The sequence below is a fragment of the Ischnura elegans genome, chromosome 3, assembly GCF_921293095.1.
Source record: "Ischnura elegans chromosome 3, ioIscEleg1.1, whole genome shotgun sequence".
NCBI lineage: Eukaryota > Metazoa > Arthropoda > Insecta > Odonata > Coenagrionidae > Ischnura > Ischnura elegans.
Genome location: NC_060248.1, coordinates 16,924,237 through 16,949,096, shown reverse-complemented (window position 1 = coordinate 16,949,096; position 24,860 = coordinate 16,924,237). Strand labels below are relative to the sequence as shown.

Genomic DNA, 24,860 nt, shown 5'->3' with positions numbered 1-24,860 from the left:
ATGGATTTCTGTTTCTACAGGAAAATCATTTCATATTAATTCATGAAGGTACCCCAAGAAAGTTGGGACTTCAGACAAATTAAAAGATTCCGAAGATTGTAATTGGTTCATGATCATAATTAAGTCAGACCTAATCCTCTATCAAATTTCCCTTTCACAAGACACAATCTTCAGCAAGAATATTAAAATAATAGGGTAGAGATGAAATATCCAGAATGACAAATCCTCTTGATGATACCATAATATGCAAATTATCTATTTATCCTTTAGTTGCTTAAGCAAAACAGCAGCCAATTGAGTCTACGTCCCTCCCAAGAGGACAGTGATGGCATGACATAAACATGTTAGAGATATTGGAAGGGGTTGATCATTTACACCTTAGAACACCTAATGATGGTACCATTGCTTGGAGTACAATTTTAATGCCCAAAAGTCAGGATCACTGAATCTTAAGAATTACCTTTACATACGCTAATGAAATTACTCTAAACATCGTTACGAACGGGTTATTACAAATCCAATACAAGGCTGAGAAATAATTTATACCAACAAGATAATCTGGAATCAGCAATAAGTTACAATCTCACTTACTGCATGAGGGATAACCAGAAAATTACTGCGTAAGGCATGCATTGCTTTACTTTAATTGATGCTATCATAGCACTCTAATTATCACACTTTTATAAAGCTCAAATGAACAAAATAATGCAACTGAATCACTAAATTACAATTTAAACAAAAAAAAATGCAACTGAAATATTACTTAGAAACACTCTTAGCATTTTTTTCTCACATCTCTGAGTCAAGCATTCCAAATAAATATACAATCAAAGCAAATGAAGTCCATGATGAGCAAAAATACTTATTTTAAAAATACCAGAAGGATGGCTCAAATAAAATACAAGGCATTGCAAATTTTAACTTTTTTAAGCACAGATACACAATAAATACTAAAATTTGAAACTTCAAAAGGCACCATTAACGTGTTCAATAATCAATCACTGAAGGAATGTTGACATAAGGAGACAATTGCTGCAAGGCCCCTAAAAGAGATTGGCGGTAATATTTGTTCTCTATAAAACTGTACATCAATAACAGACCAAATTTTTATTTAAATAGCAGAGTGCCAAACATTTTAATGCAATAATTTTGTACTTAAAAAATGATTTAAAACACTTGACTAAAGAGAGTTTAACTGTGGTATATCACCAGTCCATTAGTATCCAGATAACATGATAGTAAATTAAATCGTACAGTAGATTTATGGCCCTGACAAAAATTATTTAAATTTTTAAGGCAAAGCAGCATAGTTCAACAACACCCAACAAGGTGGTTTCTACTGCATTTGCATGATAATTTTACCTGCACTTCAACTGACTGTCCATTTAAAGTACACACAAAATTTTGCAAGAAAAAGACACCACCTCAGCAATATTCAGTTGCAACGAGACAGAAACAGAGGGGGAATGTGAGTGAAAACAGGATATAATTCCCTGAACCACAAAAATACAACCAAAAACTAATGAATTTTCTCATCACAGAAAGAAGTTTCATCCTTCCACACACCTGTGGATCAATTCACTGCACTTCTTACACGGCAAAGATTTCTCATCACAAAATCTTGAAGAAATTCACTACAAACCGTAAGATAAAGGAAAAGAAAAATATTATGGGATTCCTCGCCATATACCAGAATGGATACCCATGTCCTGTGAGCTGGTACCTTTTCCATGCACTGTCATTCAACATTCAATTCCTCATGTGTGGCACTAAAAATTATGTTATCACCAACCCTGTGGGATGCACTCTTCAATAAAATCTCTTCAGGCTACAGCTAAAATTCACCTAGCTTTCAATACAAAGTCAAGATGAAAATATTTTATATAACGATTACAGTCCCTAAAATCCCGGCCATATTATTGAACTAATACACACAGACAGCATTTACAGGGAAATGATAATTATATACCTAAATTCATCCGTGCTGCAGTACATGGAAAAGAACACCACACCCATTAAATAAAAAAATTGGATAACAACAGTCACGCACTCAAAACAAACCAAAGGATCAACCTTCATATCCGCGGCACATGATTCTTCGGGGAAATAATTTCATTGTAGGAAGGAAACCTTAAACGTTGGTGATTTTTTGCAACACACATTCAATAAATTCCCAGCTAGGAAAATGCCTGGTACCTAATTATACATTCCAGACAATGTCCAAGACAGCAAGTCGCACATCACTGACCCACCCTCACAAAGACACATTCACAGCAGATATGTTGTATCCAGCACAACACTGCTTGAACAATGAGGAAAGTGAACTGGGTCGATTGGGCCAGCCGAGAGTAACGGTTAGGACGAATGGGGGTGTTTTAAGTGAATATTCACAGCTCCAAGATGAGAGAGAAAGCTCATTGGTTGGGACACGGCATGCCACCACCTCGGTGATGGTGATCCTCATCATCACTGGCGTAAGCCTCCGACCTCTCGCCCCTACCCCTGTCGTCATTGGGGTCATAATCCTCCAAATCCACCTCCTCCACGCAATCCGCAGCAGGCGATACAAACTCAGGCCGAGGAGGCAGCAACATCTCCAATTCCTGAATTAATACAGCAAATAAAAATCATTACCGAAAAATAACCGATAAACATTGAATACCTTAACTTGCATATCAATGCATATCACAAGGCTTTTAAGCGAACCTTACAGGCAAATGTAAATTAGCAAGGCAATAGCAAGTAAGAGGGAGATGAGGGTTAGTGGGATGAAACCCGACAAAATGTTTAAATGATACAGTCGAAGGTTTAACCCATCCAATTGAATCTCTCCCAAAGTCATTCAAATTTATGTGAAAGTGAAAGTTTTCAATGGTCTTCCTTATTAAATGTGCTCCTTCAGATCCCAAGATTGTGCCATACCAATTCCTAGGAACACTATTTTCACACATTAAGTACCCACATTTTTTACATGCTGAGGTACTTCGGTAGATGGGATGCAACTGCACCACCATCAAGTGGTGATAGAAATTAACTTTCCCACTTTTTTAAATAGCTATTTTAAAAAAGGGGAATTTTGGACTTCATTCTGCAGATATTGAAATAGATCTAGTGTCACCAATAAATAATTCAACAGGTCCTTTTTAACTTGTCACACCGGCAAAAGCTAGAGCGGCTGGGAATTTCAATGAGCTAAAGAAAGGGTAACCTACAAAAGTCAAGGATTTTCAGGTCACCACAGAAGCATCTGAGAAGGGTACTTCATAGCTCTCTAAAAATATATCCATGACCTATGCACTAAAAATCTGATCACCATCCTTATGGATTATCGCCAGCCTCTGTGGCACCGGGGTGAAGTCCCTGACTGCTAACCTAGAGGTCGCGGGTTCGAATCCCGCCTGGGTGGATTGATCACCATCCAGGGCATGGATGTTTGTCATTGTCAATCAAGTTAATTGTAAGAGAGGACAATGCTGTCCCACATTCGATTGAAAAATAAAGATGAAATTATTATAATTATTAAATCATCATTACAGAGAAGGAAGGGTAAAATTGATATCGACGCCTTCCTTGAAGTGACCCATCCTGCTAATTTCTAAGATGTGAAATAAATGATCCCTCCATGGTGTCACTCGGATCACAATGAACCTTTTATTATCCACCACTTCCATTATGCAGGAAAAGCAAACAAATAAGACACTTGGTCAGCAAAGAGTAATCCTCCTCAAGTGCCAATCTACAGTCATGGGTTTCAGCTAACTTGGTCATTCACTTTTGCCTAAGGCACAGGACTTACTTTCCAGCCTGTTATTAACCCTTTCGCTGCCGTTCAATCTCCGAAAACCTTCTCCTCACATACGGCGAAAAGGTTAAAATGCGTTTCGTGGGCCCACGGAGCAGGTACTTCAATAATGGGAGTGGTACACCCTCCAAAGGGTCGCTAATAAGGCACCCTATCCTCGACGAGGTAACTCACGCAGGACCGTCTCATCTACCCTACCAGCCTCCAGCCTCGGGGGCCTCCCTCCCGAAAAGTGACCGCTCTGACTGCAAAAAAAAACAACCAATCATCAAAAAATGATTGTTTGCATCACACTCCTGCCAATCAAGCAATCAAGTACGTGTTCCAACCGTGTTTCTGCGATGAAAAATAACGATCTTGTTAACTTTGCAAAAAACGTGGCTGCGGACCACCGGAAAACGGCCATTTTAGCAAAGTTAACAAAATCGTTATTTTTCATCGCAGAAACACGGTTCAAAGACCTACTTGATTGTATGATTGGCAGGAGTGCGATGTAAACAATCATTTTTGATGATCGGATTGATTGATTGATTTTCAAATTGCAGTCAGAGTGGTCACTTTTTGGGAGGGAGGCCCCCCACTGGTAGGGTAGATGAGGCGGTCCTGTGTGGGTGAGTTCGTCGAGGAAAGTGTCCCGGATTAGGGACCCTTCGAAGTGCTTTTGCAAAGGTGCATGGCAGGGAGGAAGAAAAAGTACGTCCACAGCAGTCTGCCGTGCGGACGTACTAGGTACGTTCATAGCAGTGAAAGGGTTAACCAATAAAATGACCCACCAAAGGATGTTTTTTGGTGGACCTTTATTTCAACTGCAGAATAAATTCATCTCAGACTCCGAAAATAGGATCAATTCATATGCCAGTGTTACACATGTATTGCATTCAACAGCTTATAAAACTGGTTTATTTCCAGGCCCATTCAGTTTATGGATGACCAAAAATATAGAAGTGCATCAATAATCCTACTAAAAGAATCTAACTTAATAAACCAACACCTCACCTTCATTTTATGCTGATCCGCAAAATGGTCAACAGGGAACACAATGTTGAATTTTATGTACAAATTTCCTTTTTCAAATGGGTTGCGGTAGATAGGCATACCTTCACCAGTGATACCTTTTGTGTCACCTAAGATTCAGAGATAGAGGAATAGATTAGATGCATGGAGCAGCATAGCTATTTCTATTCAATATTATTTTTTTTTCTTTTCTTGACCTTATTTAATATATAATATGGTATTTCCTGGAGTATAGGTCATTTAAACTAAAGTTAGCAAAATTAATGGTAACCTAGGTTGTGGCAATACCTTAGAAACAAAACATAAATAAATATGTTCAAAGTTTAGAGGTATGTCAAAACTTTTTGTATATTACATTCTGTTCTTATATATAAAACCAATTGTTCCTTCTTTATGTATAAATATTGTGTATCGTCTTATTCTCTGTATTTTATATTGTTTCACACTTTTTCTAACATAGCCCTGAAGATGATTTAAGAAAATAAATCGAAACGTTGGCTGCTAACTTTTGTTTAAATGACCTATACACCAGGAAATACCATATTATATTTCTATTCATGCATTTTTTATTCACAAAATGATTAAAATCCACTTCTAAAAGATTTAATGATACATTTAAGTTCATGTAAAATTTAAACAAAATATTAAACTCATGAATGTAGGGGTGTGAGAAAAATGGTGACGTTTAACTGCTTACCTGGTTTAATAACTTGTCCAGCAGGGTGCGTAATCAACAACTCCCTACCATCAAGATGTTGAAGTAAGAATGAAAAGCCACACAGGGCTTCTGTGAGAGATATGTCATGAGCCAAGGCCAGATCATTTCCAGAACGCTGGAATTTGCTATGAGTTTTCTGCTGAATAACAATAATGATGTCTCCAGCTTCCACATCAGGCTACAACATGAAATACGAACCACATTACAATCTCAAAAACAAAATAGGCACAACAATGAATTTTTTTTACACCTGTAGTATACGTAATACATATAAGTATACTGAAGTAATTCACACATCACGGAATGTAGCTAAACTGCCTCCAATTTCTTCCATTCTCACTAGTGATTTTACATAGCAATTCACGTTCACCACCAGTGTTACCTATCACTAATAGAACAGACCCATCATATTACTAGAAAACATAAATAGAATTAATATCTCAGAGTTCTACTGGTAAAGTTAGGTTTACTTTACCACAAGGTTTAAGGGACCATTTTACAAATTAACCTAGTCTGTCCACCCTGAAACGATGAACTTCCATTAATTCGCAATGAGACCTCTTAAAGTCTTCCTTCTAATGCTAATTCAAGCATTTCCTTTCCACATAGTACTAGTTACATCAAAACCAACCCTTTGTCTCCCACTCAACTCCTCCGGAAGCAGCCTCTCCTTACACACCATGTAAACAACTCCCAGGGTAATTTTCCTTTCTGTCCATTTCACCTCCTCCACACCCTTAAAACTTGAACGCATCCTGTTATTTATGATCCTATCCTCAGCTTTTCCCAGATGAGACAATTATTAAGTAATATTGCAAATGCGTCAAATATACGGCATTGTGCCAACTGGATCACAAAAAAGGATGCAGGCGAAAGAGAGACGACATTTGGCGTAGAGGACTTGAGGTGCCCCCATTGGTACAGAGGTGAAATGGTATTACAAAGACCTCTAAATAATACAGTAAACTCTCATTATTATGAAGTTCACGGGACCGAAAAACCGGAGGTTCATAACAACAAACTTTGTAAGAGTGTTTCTGTAGGAAATCATAGTAAAAAATATACCTTGCCAAAATTCCTTGTCCCTTCAATCTCCTGTACTCATAGTTGTGCTGCGCAATAGCTTCAGAATCATGTGTATGATAAACGCAATTAAATAATGAACAATTTCAGTAAATACTTCATACACGAACAAGACGCGTTCAAAGACCTTGTTTGTAAGTTGATAAACCTATGCATGGAATTGCAAAATGTGGTTATCCTGCAGTATGCAACACTGCATTACCACAAGATTGTGACGAACTGTGAGCGCGACGCGACTAGAGCAAAAAAAATTTGCTGTTTGCGGGAATTAAGAACGTGCGAAATGCTGTGCAGTTTCTGACTTCACAACGGATCAATTGAGATGTTGTTCAGACTGTGCCCAAAGCATGAGTTCCTCGACGCCACACCCCATATGCAGGGTCTCATATGCCAACTCCATAGGTACCAAATTTGAAATTTAGGGCACGCTTAAATTTTTCGAACATTCGTACCTCTGAAAGGCAAATGTTTCTCAGAAGAGGACTCATAATATGGCCAGTTCACGATCATTAATTAGTGGGTCACCATGATTCCACAGAAATGAAGCATATTATATAATGTTGCACGGATACTGAAGTATTTCCTGATGAAGAAAGAACCATAATTGATGCTCTTGGGCACAGTGTACGAGGAGAACTTAAACATGGGGCAATGATAATAACATAGCGTACTACACCCATGCCTCGTATAGCGCAATTTCGTTCCTCTGGTAAACATCGCAACACTACGTTGCCTAATCAAAAAACTTTAATGCTCTCATGATAAAATGTGAACTTTCGCTAGTACACACGAAATTGCTATCATTTTACGCATATTAATAGTATTATTTGCCTCAAATCTTCTTTTTTGTTTGTACATTAATTGAAATCCATTGCTGTGCAATGGCCAAAAGTATTACTCATCATTGGGTCCAGATGGGCCGGCCTACCGAAGTAATTTAGCATCTCCTTAACAGAATGACAATAGTTAATTTAGATTATTAATTAAGTGTGGAGCTAGAGGAAATGAGTTTTTTTAAGCAACACGGTTTGAGACGTAATTTTTGCCTTCATAGGTTATCAGGCGATTGACTTCCAGGTAGAGGGTCTACGCTAAAGCCTTCAATGTCATCAGTATTCACGAGGGAGAAATGGAGCGGTGACTGAGTTGCGTATGAATGGCATCAACACATAAAAGGGTCCGCTATAGAGTCTCAAACACAATGGCTTCATTCCCTCCCAGCAGTCGTAGGCCCTCTGCGTTTCAGGAATACAGTTCAGCAGTAGAAGGTGATTTCAATAGAGTCATACAGAGTAGAAACCATGAGAAAAATGGCAAAAAATAGAAAAGAGGGTAGAAAAATCAAGAAGTTATCAAGAAAAATCATAAACCTAGAAGAGAAATTGAAAGAGGTCAATTGCTTTGAAAATGGAGAGCTTCAAAATTTTGTGCTCAAGTTTAAACTCATGATGCCTTATTCTGAATAAAAAGGAAGTTAAAACATCAGTGACCTCAGCCACACCAACTTCAATCAAGCGGTCAACACATACGGAAAGTTCATTGTGAATCTGTACAAAAAGACGAGGGTGGTAATCGCTCCGAGAGCGTGAAACAGTTTCCAATTCCTGCTATAGTGTTGCGTGATGGGGACTTCCAGTGCAACAATGTTCAGTAAATGGGACAATTAGATGTGGTCCCTTTGGTGCCTTTCTAAAAGATCATTAAAAAAGGCACCAAAGAGATCACATATAAGCTTGAGCTTCGAATTCTGACAATGCTTTTCTATCCATCCTTCCCTCAAGGTGCAAATGACCTCAGTTGTCAATTACCTACTCCAAATACCACACCATTGATGATTTGGAGCACATAGGACCCGGGATATTCCAAACGGAAGATTTTCCAGTATTTTAATCACATTTATAAGTGAGAAATTTAACTAACCCCATTACAACCAAAGGGGGGTGATGAATGAGGAAAAATAGCTTCACAGCCTAGAAAAACCTCACCGTATGCTCACCAACAAGAATATATGCGTGAAATGTTAGCATGAGTTGATTGAATCTACCAGCAAGTGCTTCTTTATCAACATTCTTCAGCGAATGCAGAGCTAGGATCTTGGACTTACAACCTCTACAATTTTTCTTCATGCAATATTTCACTCTCTCCCTTCTGATTTCAACGCTGGACTCTTTTTATGCTAAATTTGATCCATTGGAGCTAGGTCATTCCCAAGTCATGAGGGACTACTATATCTTTCACTTCCGGAGTTTGATTTTGCAAAGATTATGCAATGAATGACAACTCCAGTTATTCCCTGAGGGCATTCACCATATGCACTCGAGATTTTACTGTACTTTCATACATACATCATAAGTGTTCCACTCACTTTGCATTTTTGCAATACTACCAAATGGTTGAATATGACTGTTTGAAATTTAGAAACAATAAATTTCTGACTAATTATTTGAAAATAAAGCACTTTTAATCAAACTTCATCTCATTTTGATGTAACTCATCGAATTCCCTCGTATAAAAACATTGCAAACCTCTAATTACCGTATATCTCCGAATATAGTCCCCCCCCGAATATAGTCCCCCCCCAAATTTGAGACCTCAGTTTTGGGAAAAATTTTAAAATGTAAAGGAAGGCAATTTTTCTGTGGTTAGCAAGTTAAGATTCTAGATTCGATAAAAACTATTATTTTCTGTGAAGATTAAGAACAAATCTGTTCACATATTTTCCATCACAACAAAATAACTATACCTAAAACATGTTGTGATCCATTGCATGTATCAGTAATTTATAGTTCCTTAACCAGATGTAATGAAGAAATGAGAAATTTTTTTAAGTATCCAAGGCTATTGTATTTTTTAAACCTTCACAAATTATTAATATTTTTGATTTCCAAATGACTACAGACAATGTCAATATATAAGCTTTAACTTAAAGCCCATAAACAGTATTGCATTTGGCCCTGAAACTTCCTTAGATCCAGTGTAACACACCCATCAAGTCATCACAAATCCAAGTGACCTGAAGAATTTAGGAAATCTAAATAAAATTGTGTTAAATAAATTATAAATATTATAAAAATATTGCTATCAAATGCCTGCTAAGCAAAACAATTAAACTACAGGACTTACAAATATCAAAGTAATAAAATTAAGAAATAAACTTTTTCCAACAAACATTAAAACTGAAAAAAAATTATATCAATTTTCAATGCCTCGTCGCGAATCATTGCATAAGTTACACAAAGAGCTTCTGCTCTGCATTTGCGCACAAATTCGACGATATTTTCCTCTTAATTCTTTGAATCTGCCGCATCGAGACCCCCGAAATGACTTCCGCGATGTATTAGCGCTTTGCTAGCGCTGTAAATACTATGATTTACGGCGTATTCTGCAACGGCTATTTTTAAATTGGCATCGAAACTCCGTCTTTGAAGGCCTCTAATCTGCGGCAGGATTGATCCTCATCTTTCTACTTGATCCATCACCTCACTGTTGAACGTAAAATTATTTTTTGCTATTTACCCAGACGAATTGAAGATATTCCTCAATAAATTGATTACACTTTCGATGCTGAGTCGCTGTATTTCGATCAAATGCAGTAATGCCGGCGCTTCTGGTTTAAAGTCGTCGATTATTGCGCCTTTTCAGGAACAAATGCATCACCTATTGTGCATTCTTGTTCTGTGAAGGCGGTAAAGGCAGTGGTTGTAAACACGAACCGCACGGACGTATAGTAGCTACGGACGCAATGAAATGCTAAATCGTCACGAAAGGTTCACTTTATCTGTTTATTTTTCGCAATTATTTAAATCGTGTAGTTATTAAATGAGCGACGGGTACATATACTATTGATTCAATTCTAGTGTTCGATTAATGTAATGATAGTGTGTGTTTATTTTTCATTTTAATTATTTACTGTTTTGCGTCATTAAGTGATCAGTGTCGATTGAATTATTCTAACAATACTTTTCCAAGAAAAATTAGCGGCTACCCGATGGATTCCGTGAAAACGCATATTCGATATGCTATTTGAATCGGAATAATCGTATCTGTACAACATTTGTGGTAAAAATTGTCTTAATTTCCGGTAAAACGTGGCAGTATTTACTAATATCTCTGATTATAATCCTCATAAATGTACTCAAATAGAAAGACTACGAGAACATTAGCCATTATGCCGTTATTTATTACTTTATGGTCACCTTTAGTATGCTAAATTGGATTACACTCGATTATAGTCCCCCCCCCTTACTTTTCCGCGGCCATTTTTGGAAAAAAAGGGGGGACTATATTCGGAGATATACGGTATATTGGTTACTACCACAGGACCCCAAATGCAGCAAAATACCTGATACTGCATCAAACAAAGTCGCCAAATTTAGAGTGTTCTATTGCAGTGTTTTATGTACAAGGGACCAAAACTGTACACTATCCTGCCAAAAAATCTTCCTATAATAATAATTATCCAAGACTAATTCCTGAATGATTATGCAGAAACATTAATGTAAATGGTCAGTATGTTTTACTTTATGATTTATTATTTCTACAAACTATGTCCTAAAGTGCATTTTCAAGCTACCATAGAGATAAATTTTATTGCACTTAGCTTTATAATGCACACCTTTTTGAGTCTGGTTAATGGTAACATGCGACTCATTTCCACCTATTGTTACAATGAAGCTGGCCTCATCACAGGCTTACTGCCTCATTGGCCGACATACCGTATATGTCTAAATATAGTCCCCCCTTTTTTTCCAAAAATGCCCTACGTAAAAGTAAAGGGGGGGGACAATATTCGAAAACATTTTCTTAACTTTTCCTGAAACTGAAGCCTCAAAATTAGGGGGGGGACTGTATTAGGAGAAATACGGTATGTACTCCCATGAAGGTAAATAATAATTATATCGTGATTTGAATGGAAGAATATATGTCATTACTATAGAGTAGACTCGTTAATACAAGCAACATTAATATGAAGCTCACATTTGTACAAAACAAATCATTGGTCCTGACGAAAAGGCTATTCCAATCTATAGTAAAAGAAACGTTATTATGAAATTTTTGTTATTACAAAATAACGAACCTCAGTTCCACTCCCAGGGGTTATATAGTGAACTTTATTACAATGTTTCACGGATAAGCAATGGTGTTTATACACTAAATAATGGTAATTACCTTTATCAAACTTAATGTGGTGCATAAGTCTGCTTACGATTTTTTATGTGGGTTCTATAGAAGTGCTTAGGAGCATCCCACTCATAAATTTAGTCTCTAATGTGAATAATAATGAACAAAATTTCCCTAAGAAAATAAAATAAAAATCACCACATAAGATTAAGAAATCATAGCTTTTGCCTAACCGGGGTATCAAGGTTTATTTTTTGCGTAGTACGCCCGATTGTGTGGGTTTTAACCTTTTCCCTACCGTACACGTATATATACGTGTGGACGTTTCCTGACCTGGGAGACCACGGGCGTATATATACGTGTGAGATTTTCCCGGTCAAGAAAACGAAACCCGTATATGTACGTTTTCGAGCTCTCCCCCTTTCAGGACGGTCGTGGGTTTGGGTCGCCTTTGTCTCGGGACCCAACGCTTCGGGGTTTAGGATTAACCCTCCGAATCCGGGAGCAGGTACCCAGACCCTTCGTCTTTTATAACCCCTCTCAGCGGTAAGGGACAGCGGTCATACAATTGTTTATAGAGTCAATTTTCGAAATAAATATTTGTTCATTTATCAAGAAATATAAACTAAGAATTGAATTGCTTGTCTTTTGAGCAGCGTTTACAATTTTTAAACGAAATTCTACGACAAATATTAACTTATATCTCGAGTTATGTATAAACATCAACATGGAAATTGTTGCTGCGTTAAATGCTTTGATAATGGCCTTAGAACTTCGTTTAAAATTTTACAATGCTCAGATAAAAATGAGGAATTATATTCAATGCCTGTAATTTACGTGCAAGCAATAATTATCCATTTGCTAAATACATATAAGCAATACATAAGTTGACCGCGAATTCTTAACGAATGCCCTCCAAAAAAGCTCCGTACCACGAGAAAGAAGAGTCTCTTGGGGCTCAGTACAGCAGTCAAGCTAAGACGAAAACTCCGCGGTCTCGAAAGCGTTAAAGGCTATTTTTACTCCCTTTGGAGATGGCACATGGTTGCCCCGGCAACCACTGCAGCACAATCTTGCAAGACATTTGCCCTGATCTCTTCCAATCTCCCCGATTCCTAATACTGAGAACATCATCAAAAGACATCCTATCATTTGGTAAAAATATTTAAAAATGAATTTATCCACTCAGCACCTTAACACCCTGATGGTGAATATCAGAAGGGAAAAGATGATGCTTCAAATAAATTCTTGAATGAGCGAATTACTAATTAAGTGTCATTATAAAAATTGATTTTTTCATTTCAAGGCACGTAGGACTGATAAAATTTCCATATTTGTCTGCACTTTAATTTAATCATCTCAGAGGCATAGATTAGTTAATCATCACCTCAATTCTCCCACCATTTCCGAATCTGGCAAACTTTACCTGCTGGTCACCTTCACCACGAAAACATATTTTCTGGCCTTCCTTCATTCCCTTATCCACATGAACTTCCAAAATTTTTGTTTCATTCACAACCTTCTGGGCTTTGCAACCAGTGCATCGATCTTTTTCATTTATTACTTCACCTAACGAGAAACAAAAAAAAACCATTAGCACACCAATAATCCACAGAATTTTCCATTTTAGTGATTTAAACATATTCCATCCAACTCACCAGTTCCATGGCAATCGTGGCACCTTGATTGGATTTGCTGAGTCATGCCAGGAGCCAGCTGCCTGTAGGTAACCTTTAATCCATATCCACTACACGAATGGCATGTGTGCTGGTGGCCAGACTTACTTCCTTTCCTGAGGAGTAAAATAAAGGATTACAATTGCTTTCTAAATTTATTTCTATTTTTATATAACTCTCCTTTCATAATGATGGCCTGAGGCATGAGTTTCCTTTAAAATAATGGCTGTAGGTGCCAAAACCTTGATCAAGTAAATGATTAAATGTGAATGGAATGTTACCACGGGTTATCAATTTTGACGTGGATACAAACAAATCACTTTAAGGTATGACTGATTTTCTTATAAACTCTTAGATACATATATATTTTCACAGAGAATATCACACCAACTAGCCAAATCTTAAAAATGTAATACCAAAAACCACCAATGCCTTGGTGACAAAAATATTATGTGAAGACAATTCCCCATCCCTCATGGTGATTATTGTAAGTGACATTTAAAATGATAGTAAAATCCTTTGGATAGCTTTGGATTACCCAGCCTTTTGCCTTTCGTGGATCCACTGACTGCACAGTGTGCCATCAAAAAACTGATGGCTTGGCTTTAAGCCCATAGAAATTTTACATGGCAAATACCACTGCAGTGTTGCAGATGGAAATGGATGCTGTGCAATTGTTATTTCAGGGTTCCCACACTACCTGAACAATGAAATTCACGGCTTTTTCCAGGTTTTCACGGTTATTTTTCACGTTTTCACGGTTTTTTTTAAGGTTTTCACGGTCTCAATTTTGCTAAATTCATGGTCCGTTAATAAGCCAACAATAAGAAAATCACTGGCCGTATATCAACAGAAAATTAACGTACGCGAAAAACGCCGTGAATGTTAACGCCGCAATGAAAAGTGATATCTGTTATGACGTGATCTATCGTTTGCAAAATTCAGGGCCGACTAAAGGACCAGCCCAACCGCGCTCTTGCCCGGACGCCGAATACCCTTCGGACCTTCTTCCGTCCGGACACTCCAGGTCCTTTTTTAATTCCTCGCTGAGAGATTGTTTTTTGCGCACGTTATTACTGCACAGTAACCGAATTTCCCCCACCCCAATATTTCTTATTTAACGGAAAATATTTTATTTAAATTGTTTATAGAATATAATAAATTGATTCTTTCTTATTCAGCGGAAAATATTTTATGAAAATTGTTAATAGAACATAATAAATCGAAAAACAATTTCATACACCGTATTAGCACGAATCTAAGACGAACACGATTCTAAGACTACCCTCCTTTTTTGGAACTCCACTAGGGGACAATTTTTCTTTATTAATAACGATACGATTATAAAATGAATGCGGAAAAACGATCAATGCTTCATTTTTTTGCTAGATTGCCTATGTCCCAGGAAACGCAGGATTTTGGCGAGTAATTAAGAAATTCATTAAAGGTTTCAAAACAATATTTTAGATAATAACAGGAATAGTAGTACTTTATCAAGATACATACGTCATATTGTTGATTCGACCCATGTCTCTTTCAAAATTCTGAATGTTTGCTCTCCACTCGGCATTTACACTGCTATTATGGATTTCAGTCAGATGTAAAAATTCTTATCCATCAAACACCATTTCCAGTACACGTATTCACGAGAGCAATGTGCATGTTGTGCCTAAAACAACCGCATTCGCCGGTGCAGTGACTGGTTGTGAGATGGATCACGAAGGCCAAAAATAGTCAATTACTTGAATTGTTCCTGTCTAATGAATATATTTTTAATACAATTGAGGTAGTGTGTAAAGCGTGAACAATGTTGCGTTAATAGTCAACGGCACGCCCACCTGGATCTTCGCCTTCATATCTCTACTTGTTTTCTCCAGGTAGCTCACTCTACCCCCACCCCTACCGTCATGTGCTAGCGGACAACCCAAGGCGCTCTGCAATATTCACGCGCATCTAGCCCGGATTCTTTTCTTCATGTTCAATTATTTTCAGTCCATCTCTTAAAGTTCTCAATAGTTTCTTCGGAGGGGCCATGGTCGGAAGACGACTAAAATTAAACTAGTGAAAATGACTTCATTAAACCCACATGGAAAACACTCGGTGGTTCGAAGTCCAGCCACCCCGGAAAGTAGGGAACCACTCGTACGAGGTGAAGTTCGGAACTGATGCTATCGCGTACGGGGGTACGCAGAGCACACTGCAGAGGGCGAAGCGTGACCATAGGACTGCGCCATGAAATTTTTTACCCTAAAGATGCCCATTCTTTTCTAATTAGCGTAGGGCCAGATGATCAGATGAATTCGGATTGTTAGTAGGGAGAAACAAAAATCCTGAGAAGATATCCCTTCGTCAGTAACTCTGATAAGTGAGACTAATAGTAGTAGTATAGCTCGTAAATTGATAACTGATAACAACCTGGTATCATGTTTTCGGAACAAAATGCCGAATTAACTGCCGTAAGCTCAGCTACGAGGATATCGCGTTTCGCCAAAAATCACCATCGTATTTTTCCATCTATTTCCTTGCTTAAAATACGTCATGTGTGGTCTCGTTTTTTTTAACGTGCAAATTACTAACATTTCAATCTAATAAAAGCATAATAGCAATTACTGAATATCATGGTTAGATACCTTTTGGGCTAATAGGTGATTCATGCAGCAGTTGACCTCCATAAACTGGGAACTTCGAAGCAGTTAGGCTGAAAAAGGTCAGTTGGTGAGAAGAGGGGGGAGCGCAAAACACGTTTCTATTGTTCTCGTGTAACTCGATATTTTTTTCGAAGCTAAGGTCTTTGTAATAAGATCCCTGCGCGAGCTGGGACCTGTTTTTATTTTGAAGAAGAGGAAAGCGTCAGAAGAGGGGAGGCGAATGGTGAATGGAGGGGGATAAAGGTTCTTGGGAAATGCGTTAATGTTACTTTCCCACGGCACTGAGCTTCTCCCAATGGTAGTTCCATCTCTTGGAGAGGATTCTAACTACGTGCTTGTCGTTATTAGCCATAAATGACACATTGTATTTATTTCGTCTCATTTTCGTCAAACGATGGATGCGGGAAAATTCTGCGTCGGAACCGCGATCTTCAAACGATCAATGCGAGAAACGATACTTCGGGGAACGATAAATGCGGGAAAAAATTAAATTGTCTATAAGGAACTTTATTTGGGACCAGAAACGGCGAACGATCAATGCAGGAACGATAGATCGAGGTTCCACCGTATAACTTTCTTTTGAAAGCGGCAGTCCAAAGCGGCAGGGCCAAATCCATGGGGGAAAATTTTTGAAAAACAGGGTACTAAGTAGAGGGTTTTAAACTAATTTTAACATTTTCGTTAATCGAAAAGACTTCATTTGTTAAAGAAATATTTTTTAAATTTATTTTTCAATATTTTGTTTTCTTTTATGAAGGAAAATAATTGAGTTTTTATATTTCAGGGGAAGGGAGGGGATAGGTCCGAACCCCATATGCAATGCAACTCAGCCACCACTCTCTGGCTCTATTTCTCTCCCGTGAATACCAATAACCTTGAAGGCCTTTGTTCGGAGAAAGGTGGACCCTTTACGTGGAGGTCAATTTGCCTGATTACCTATGATGGCAAAAATTACATCTCGAACTGTATGGCTTTCAAAAACTCATTTTCAATAGCTTCAAACTTAATGATCTAAATTATCTAACGTCATACCATCAAGGAGACAAAATAAAATACTTGGGTGGGTTGGCTATCCGCGACCACATGACGAGTAATGCTTTCAGCCATTGCGCAACAATGGATTTCGGCGAATATATAAGCATAGATAAGATCTGAGTCAAGCAATTCCATAAATACTCAAAAGAGGAGCATTATTTCGTGTGCACTTAGCGCGAGTTCACATTTTATCAAGAGTGTGATAAGGTTATTTGATTAGGCTAAGCAATGTAGGGATGTTTACCCGAGCAACGAATTTGCGCAAAACAAGGCATGGGTGTATTCTGTTTTATTTGATATAGGAAACTGCATTTTAGTTGAATAAAACACACTTTGTAAAAAAAATTAATTTCTATCATCTGTGATCAACATCAAATATATATGTGAAGTTTGATGTATAAAATAAAAAAAGATTTTGCATTACATGCAGAGTAAACTGCAAGAATATTGTACTTTTCATCTTTAAAAGCACACCACTTAAATTCAACATTAGCATTATGCTACATAGCCTTGATTTATCTGATAAAAAGAGACGCTCAAAATTCGTCACCATAAAACATTACAGAAAAAGGAAATTAAGAGGAGTCCCAACCAATTCATCCAACAGAAGGGTGAGACTCAAAACACACAAGTAGGAAGATCTTGCTCTCCTTCCCGACATGGAACTCCAGATACCATTGCAAGCTTGTTATGGCAAAACATAAAATTACAATGAATTCAATGGATCTTACCCAAGACATAACTTGCAAACAACTTTTTTGCAAAGCTGCAGCTTTGTCACTTTTCCATTGTATAAGTCTTCCAGAGTAACCCTGAAAGAAAAAAATAACATCAAATTAAATAATCACCGCAAAGAAGACTAATCAAACCACAACATTGATGGAACAACGGACATGCTCCCAAGGCCAGGCACACGTGTCCAAGACTTATCTTCCCCGACCTCAAGAGGAGTAAGTGCAGAGGAAGGAGCTGACACCTTTAGGTCAAGTACAATTGCAGAAGGGAAGGATGGAGAATACCATGCCATAATAGGGTGGTATCCTATTATTTTTTTATTGCCTAAATCGAAAGATTATTACTCCTGGAGTGCGCATTTCACGCATTTAGATTTTTAAATGACAATATCTATTTTTCACGATTAAATGAAAAGTGAAAAATTTCAAATGAAAATGCGACGCCTAAGAATGAATGCCGGGAAATCTCCATGAGACGTTGTTCTGGTTCCCGCTGCCGCAAATGAGGTGACCTTGGGGCGAGGCTTTGAACGCTGATACGACGCAGGATGCTAGCAGGGAGCAGAGTACCCTGCTAGCTGGTAGCGCTTGGCTTAAATAAGGATTATTAATACCTTATCAAACGAAGAAAACTTTCCGACCATAGGCAGTTTTAATATTAATTATTAAGACATGTTTCCCTGAGCTCTGTGACTCATGCATGCATTGGTAATCTCAGACTATGTAAAACTCCTATCTACTCATATAGAAACTAGGTCCCTGTGTCGTCACGTGGAGTGGCATCGCATGGGTGCCAATCTGGCCTTTTTCAAATGACGATAAAAATTGACCATTGCCATTCATCTAAACTGGTATTTCTAAAAGCAAATAATTTGTATATTATGATCACACTAATGGTGGGTAACAAATCGTAATCAATGCCTTTCGTTTTCTTTGATGAAGGGAACTACCCCATTAGGGCGACTTGTGCAGCCACTAGCGAAATAGAATTTACTATTCCTTGAGAAATAAAACTATGAGAAGAATGAGCCAGAGGTTTTTTCTAGATAATCAAACCAACAATAAATAAACACTTTAAATTTACCCATTTTAGCAAAAAAACAGGGTCTGCAGCGGTACAAATGCAACGCAGAACGCATTCAAAAAATGCTTATACTTGACTAGGTCATTCCTTTGAAGAAAACAGGGAAGCAACTATATATACTTAACCAACATTATAATGGGTCCCTACATTAACCAGGACTACTGATGTTCAATTGTTTACATTTCATCATACATAAATTTTAATTTTTAGGGAGCGATTAAGGATAGCACATGTACAGCACGAGTCATGAGAAGTATGATGCTGGTGCTCATTGACAAGAACAACTTTTAAAGATGCGAGAAAAATTTTAATCCAAGCAACATGATCGTGTATCTACTCTTTTACCCTCGAGCCGGCACGCCTGACATTTTTACATGATCGGACCAAATATTATATTATAATGGTGTACTTTGTCCAAAATATATGCATTTATATGACATCACTTGATTTTTGTTAAAATTTATCTCTACTTGTAGAAATCAGTACAATCTTGTACATTTATAGACGATATAAATATAAATGTACACAGCCCATCGTAATTTATACGCTACGGATGTAAGATTCTTCTTGCTGGTCTACAATAATTCTAAAAAATACTTTATTCTTTAAAAACTCACGCTATAGACAGTCAAAATAAATTGTAAGAATACACTGGGCCATTCGAGAAAAGCAAAGCATGAGGTACACGGCCGGTCATGCAGCGTACTTTGTATGCCACAGGTGTCGGTTCCAGTTGCAGATCTAAAAATAAATTAGCTATAATACTTTGAGCTTTGAAAACTCGCACTATAGACAGTCAAAGTTCATTGTACCATACACGAGGCCATTCTAGACCAGAACATACGTACAATGTTGAAATCCTTAGTTTTCGAAGATTGGCGCACTAATGCGAGCGTGTCCACGGAGGGTTAAATAACTAAATTGTTAACCACACCAGCTCAGCCAAGAGTGTAACTAAGTACCGAACTGAGGGAGGCTCAAAATCTTTAAAATATCTTTAATGCTAGCTGAGAAGAGGTGTCTCTCCATAAAATTTGGTGAACCTTCATAGAAGAGTCACTAGGGATGAAGGCAAAAAATATTATAAATTTCATTTACGTTGAGGTACCAAGTTGGTGAGCATATTTACAGTAGCTTCTAAGTATTGATTTGAAGCACCAAAGATGAGGTGAGCAAACAGCATTGAAAGTCAGACTAAGTAATTTCCGATGTTGAGCACTGGATCAACATATACACGCAAATCACTTTTGCAGATCAGCGATCACACAGCCATCGATACGTGGTTCTTAGAAATTAGCGTTTAGAATTCAATGAGATTTACCTCTCCATTTGCCCTACATACACTACATGGCAATGAAAATACTCCACATGATGCGAGACTGAAACGACAGGTATTTGCATTTAGAAACAAATACTAGTAGCAGCATTTTAATATAGATAATTGAATGTGAATCTGAGACACATAAAAGAACAAGGGTAAGTAATTATGCAAAAAATAAAATCTTTAATCACACAATCAATTTTTCAACTTCTCAGAGTGTTCGGTCCAGAGCAGCTTATCGGGAACCAAAAAGTGAACGCTTGTTCCGTCTTTCTGAATAACGTGGTCATTTTCCCCAATCCTTTTTCCATTGTTTTCATATTTACAGCTGTAATTCCATTAATAGTCAAACGTGGTGTAACAACCACTGTCAGTGGTAGCGCGTTCTTTTTGGCTGATAGTTTCTGCGATAGATAAAAGGATATTCCGCGTAATGGAAAAAGCGATGCTACCTCCATTTCTGGAGCCATCACAAAAAACGATCACATAAAGCAGCAACATTGCCGCCATCACCGATGCAATCCTTGGAGCTATAAGCAGAAAGGGAAGGGAAAAATGATCCCGTGATTCCGGCCTAAGGATAAGTAATTATGCCCATGAAATACATACATATAATAATCTTTGAGGAAAATTCCATATTCTCCTCCAGCGTTTTGGTCCCATGAACTTCGTAACAACGAGGGTCTACTGTAAATATAACTAGCATAATGGATAACATAATCCAGAGATGAGGATTCTTTAGTTTTTGAGATTTTCATGTACTTGATAAAAGGAAAAATTGTACATTATTATTTTTCCAATTCCAAGTTTGGTGAAAAATTTTGATTCCTTAAAAGCATTAACCTGAGAAGTAAATTTATGTTTCCACAAATTTCAAGACGAATTATAAACTTTCACCAACCACTACTGCTAGATTTCAATAAATGGTATTTACTCCACTATTGGCTTCGGAGCACTACAGCAAGGTCTCTTACTTTTTGCACTTCCTTCCACTTTTGCTTTTGCGACAGAACTGACTTCATTATAAATATAATAGTTAATGCTATTTAAAACTTCATACCTATGAATGTTTAATTAGATTTCAGGACTCAGAATTGCATAATGAAGAAAATACTCATCACACACCTTCACCTGTTTTTTTGCAGCAGAGATGGAGAAAAAAGTTAGATATCCTCGTGAGGCTCCATATTAAAATGTCTCGATTTTAAAAAGTTGCATTACTAGCCAACTATATTGCTAATATTCAGAGATATGGGCACCATAGCAGAAACAATTAAAAGCAATTTTGCTTTATTTTTAAAATGTTACGCAAATTTCTTAGAAAAAGATTAATATGATTTGGGAAAAAAACATATTTGTAAAATAAATGTAGGTTGAAAATTTTTCTAGAGGATAACAATTTTTTTCAGAAATAAAAATGGCAAAATGAAGCACCCTGCAGTTCCCTGACTCCACTTCTATTTCCATCAACCTAACTTCACTTCATCCCACTCAGGATATGGGTAGCATTATCAAACAATGAAATGATATGAAATTTTTAAATTACCTGTACATGTCCCTAGGAATACATCATAAGGCATGTGCCCATTTAACATTAATTTTCTGTCCTAACAGTTTTAATTAGGCCTGATTATGAGAACGTAATTGGTTTAATTTAAACAAAGTGGTGTCAATGGGTAAGGGCAATTCACTAATTTCTTAGCAAATTATACTTTGATGTAGTGGCCCTAACAAATTATCACCAAGAGATTTTGAATAACTTCATTAGAAAAAAAAAACAAAACACAGAGAAAAGAAAATGCCACGAGCAGTTCATTAGTCCCGGCATCAAAAAATCCATATACATATCTATTTGATCAAGGTCCTTTTTTCAACCTCACTATGTTGAAAAGAGTGGAGTGGTGAATGAGTGTTTATCATAAATTTTTAAAAATTATAATGACCTGGTGAAAAAAATTTACCTGACCATGCTGGGTAGTGGGAAAACTAGGGTAGTAGAGTAAATATGCTTGGAAAACTATACATATGTTACACATGAAATTGAATTACCTTCTTCTCTTTCCTCTCTTTTCGTTCATGTAGCTATGAAAATGCTAGATTTTATAAATAAAACCAATACTCATATTGAACTGCCCCAAAAAATCACAAACAATCTTTAACTTCAGATTAGTCACGTAAAAAACACTTACTTGAGCCCATGAACGGTATCTTCTCCTTTCCGTACTCTTCCCATGCCCATTCCACCACCTCCCATCATGCCAAATAATCCACCTCCACCAAACAAATGGGAAAAGAGATCTCCCGGTCCAAATCCACTTCCTCCATCATCACCCATTCTCTCCTTAATTCCTCGCATTCCATATTTGTCATACACCTCCCTCTTGGTGCGGTCTGACAGGACCTCATAGGCAAATGATATTTCTTTGAACTTATCTCCTGCTTCAGGATTTTTATCAGGGTGGAATTCCTTGGCTAGTTGCCGATATGCCTGAAAGATGAGCAAAGAATGGGTAAATAAATTATAAAATCCCTTTCGAGACACAAATAATTGATGTCATAGCCAAGATTTTCAAGTGCTCTCTGAAATCTGGGGTCTCATTGCCCCTCAGCTGATCAAGAAGCAATCTAAAATAAAACACTAAATGCTCAATTACGCAACAAATAGCTCTAAACGCAATGTTCGACATTACGCAACCAATAAATTGTCAAGAACACGTAATTGAACGATCACATTTTTTCAGCGAAAAGCAGAAGGATTTGTACGACAGATTTGCGCATGATACATGTTGTATCGCTGATGAGCAGCGATCATACAAGCAAACCATTGAAAATTTGTAAGTTAATATTTATGTTTAATCCATGATCATACGCAAGTAAAAAATGGTCGAATGCGACTTATTCCATGGGAGGGTGAACATCAATTTACCTTAATATCGTTCCTCAATGAGAATGTCATATTATTGAGTGAAGACATCAAATAAAGGAAAATCTTCGGAATCATGGGACAACATGCAGAGGGATCAGTAGAATTTATGAACGCAATGAAGTAATTCACTGGTTTATACAACGCACTCCACACAAGATATAACATAATACATAGCTTATGGTATTCCTCCAATAAACTGTGGACAGATCTAGACGGAGACAAACTTCCGAATTCGAACCCATTCAATCCAAAAATATATCATATCTAACTTAAACCCCGACCATTATTACATCATTAATGAGGTTACTTTCTTGAAATAGTAACTTTTTGAATTAAGGGGTAATACATTAAATATGACCTTGATCTTCATTCATCGTGATAGTCACGGTTTACACGCGTGTTACTTAAAGAAAAATCGGTAACTGCTAACTTTTTTTGTATCACTTACGTGAAAACACAAAACTTCGCGCAAACCTGATAATGATAGCACAATAGGGTAAATTTCTGTAGCCATCACAAAATAGAGAATAGGTTACGATAGCACTGACCACTCGCAAACACCGCCAGGGAACTCAAAACACATCTAACAATTACTAAGAAAAATGTAAACCAAGGAAATCACGCGTTTTTCAAACGTCACGTCGGAAAAGAAATGAAATACGACCATGAAGGTCCACCATTACGAAGATCGAAAGCCATGCGACAACCAACAAAAATTGCCTTTTACCTTTTTTATTTCTAAGTCCGAAGCACTTTTGCTAACTCCGAGAATTTCATAAAGTTTGATGTCGGCCATCTTCTATGTTTTGGTTGAAAGCTTTTTCCCTAAAATCCTAAACTTTGAGTAAGACGTAGGTCGTCCACAGACAAGTGGACCGGGATACGGAGTAAATGATCGATTACAGTCGATCAACTCCTATCGTAGATTTGCGATTATCGATGTGAAGGAGTGTGTGTATCGATATGTGTCGGTGGTGGCGGCTGCTTTAAACACGATTTAAATTTTTTTAACTCAACTCCATCATACTTTAATCTTATGACGAGTTATAGAAGAAAAATATTTTAATTTTTCAATAAAAATTTTCATTCCCCATGCTTTGCAATTACTATTAAGGATAAAATAATATGAATTATGTGTGGAAAATAACTGATAATTTGATTTGCTACATTTCAGTGATTTCCCCTCTGCTGTGGTATAAATAGGCCTGAAATTGCCAAAAATATAAATAGCTGTGTTAAGAGATCCTCAGGGGTTTTCCTTCAAATCAAATATTATATTAATGCCGTAATCGGTGTAGAAGATGAGAAACAAATGATTCCCACATATTCTCGTCTTGAAACTTGGAACATTTTTATCGGAGCGCGTGTTGTAAGCTTTTTCCTACGGAATAAGAAATCCGAGTCTGCGGTTTTAAAATCATTTTATATTTATACGTTTTATCGTAGGGGAGTCGTTTTATCTGTGGCCTGTGCTTTCAAAAGGGAGGTCGAGGCATATCCAACACATAAGATTTTGACACATTTTTGTTGACAGATAGGCTTCACGATAGTTGGAAGTATTCTTGCTCCAAATAATTTTTTAATCCATAATCTAGTAAAAAATGGGAAAATATGCATTCTCTGCTCTGGAACTGCATTATTCCCTCCAATCATATGATGCGGAGATGAGATTTTGAAAATTGCCAAACACTGCAATAG

General features: G+C 37.2%; 1 protein-coding gene across 1 annotated transcript; it reads right to left on the bottom strand.

Moving 5' to 3' along the window:
* Nucleotides 1–402: 402 nt before the first annotated feature.
* LOC124155493 (dnaJ homolog subfamily A member 2-like) lies at nt 403–24,066 on the bottom strand. Its single transcript, XM_046529349.1, has 8 exons — nt 23,890–24,066; nt 22,426–22,724; nt 17,829–17,909; nt 13,397–13,530; nt 13,165–13,307; nt 5,514–5,712; nt 4,799–4,926; nt 403–2,603 (listed from the first exon to the last, which is right to left on the bottom strand). The coding sequence occupies exons 1-8, from the start codon at nt 23,956–23,958 to the stop codon at nt 2,415–2,417; spliced, it is 1,242 nt and encodes a 413-aa protein (XP_046385305.1). The 5' UTR covers nt 23,959–24,066; the 3' UTR covers nt 403–2,414.
* Nucleotides 24,067–24,860: the final 794 nt, after the last annotated feature.

What these genes read in the sequence shown, in the direction of transcription:
- LOC124155493 (XM_046529349.1), bottom strand. Translation starts at nt 23,958, where the DNA reads ATGGCCGACATCAAACTTTATGAAATTCTCGGAGTTAGCAAAAGTGCT. An exon ending in GATACCGTTCATGGGCTCAA is followed by an intron (nt 17,910 to 22,425) that starts GTAAGTGTTTTT and finishes TTTTTCTTTCAG; the next exon opens with GGTTACTCTGGAAGACTTAT. An exon ending in GTGGTGAAGGTGACCAGCAG is followed by an intron (nt 5,713 to 13,164) that starts GTAAAGTTTGCC and finishes TTCATGTTGTAG; the next exon opens with CCTGATGTGGAAGCTGGAGA.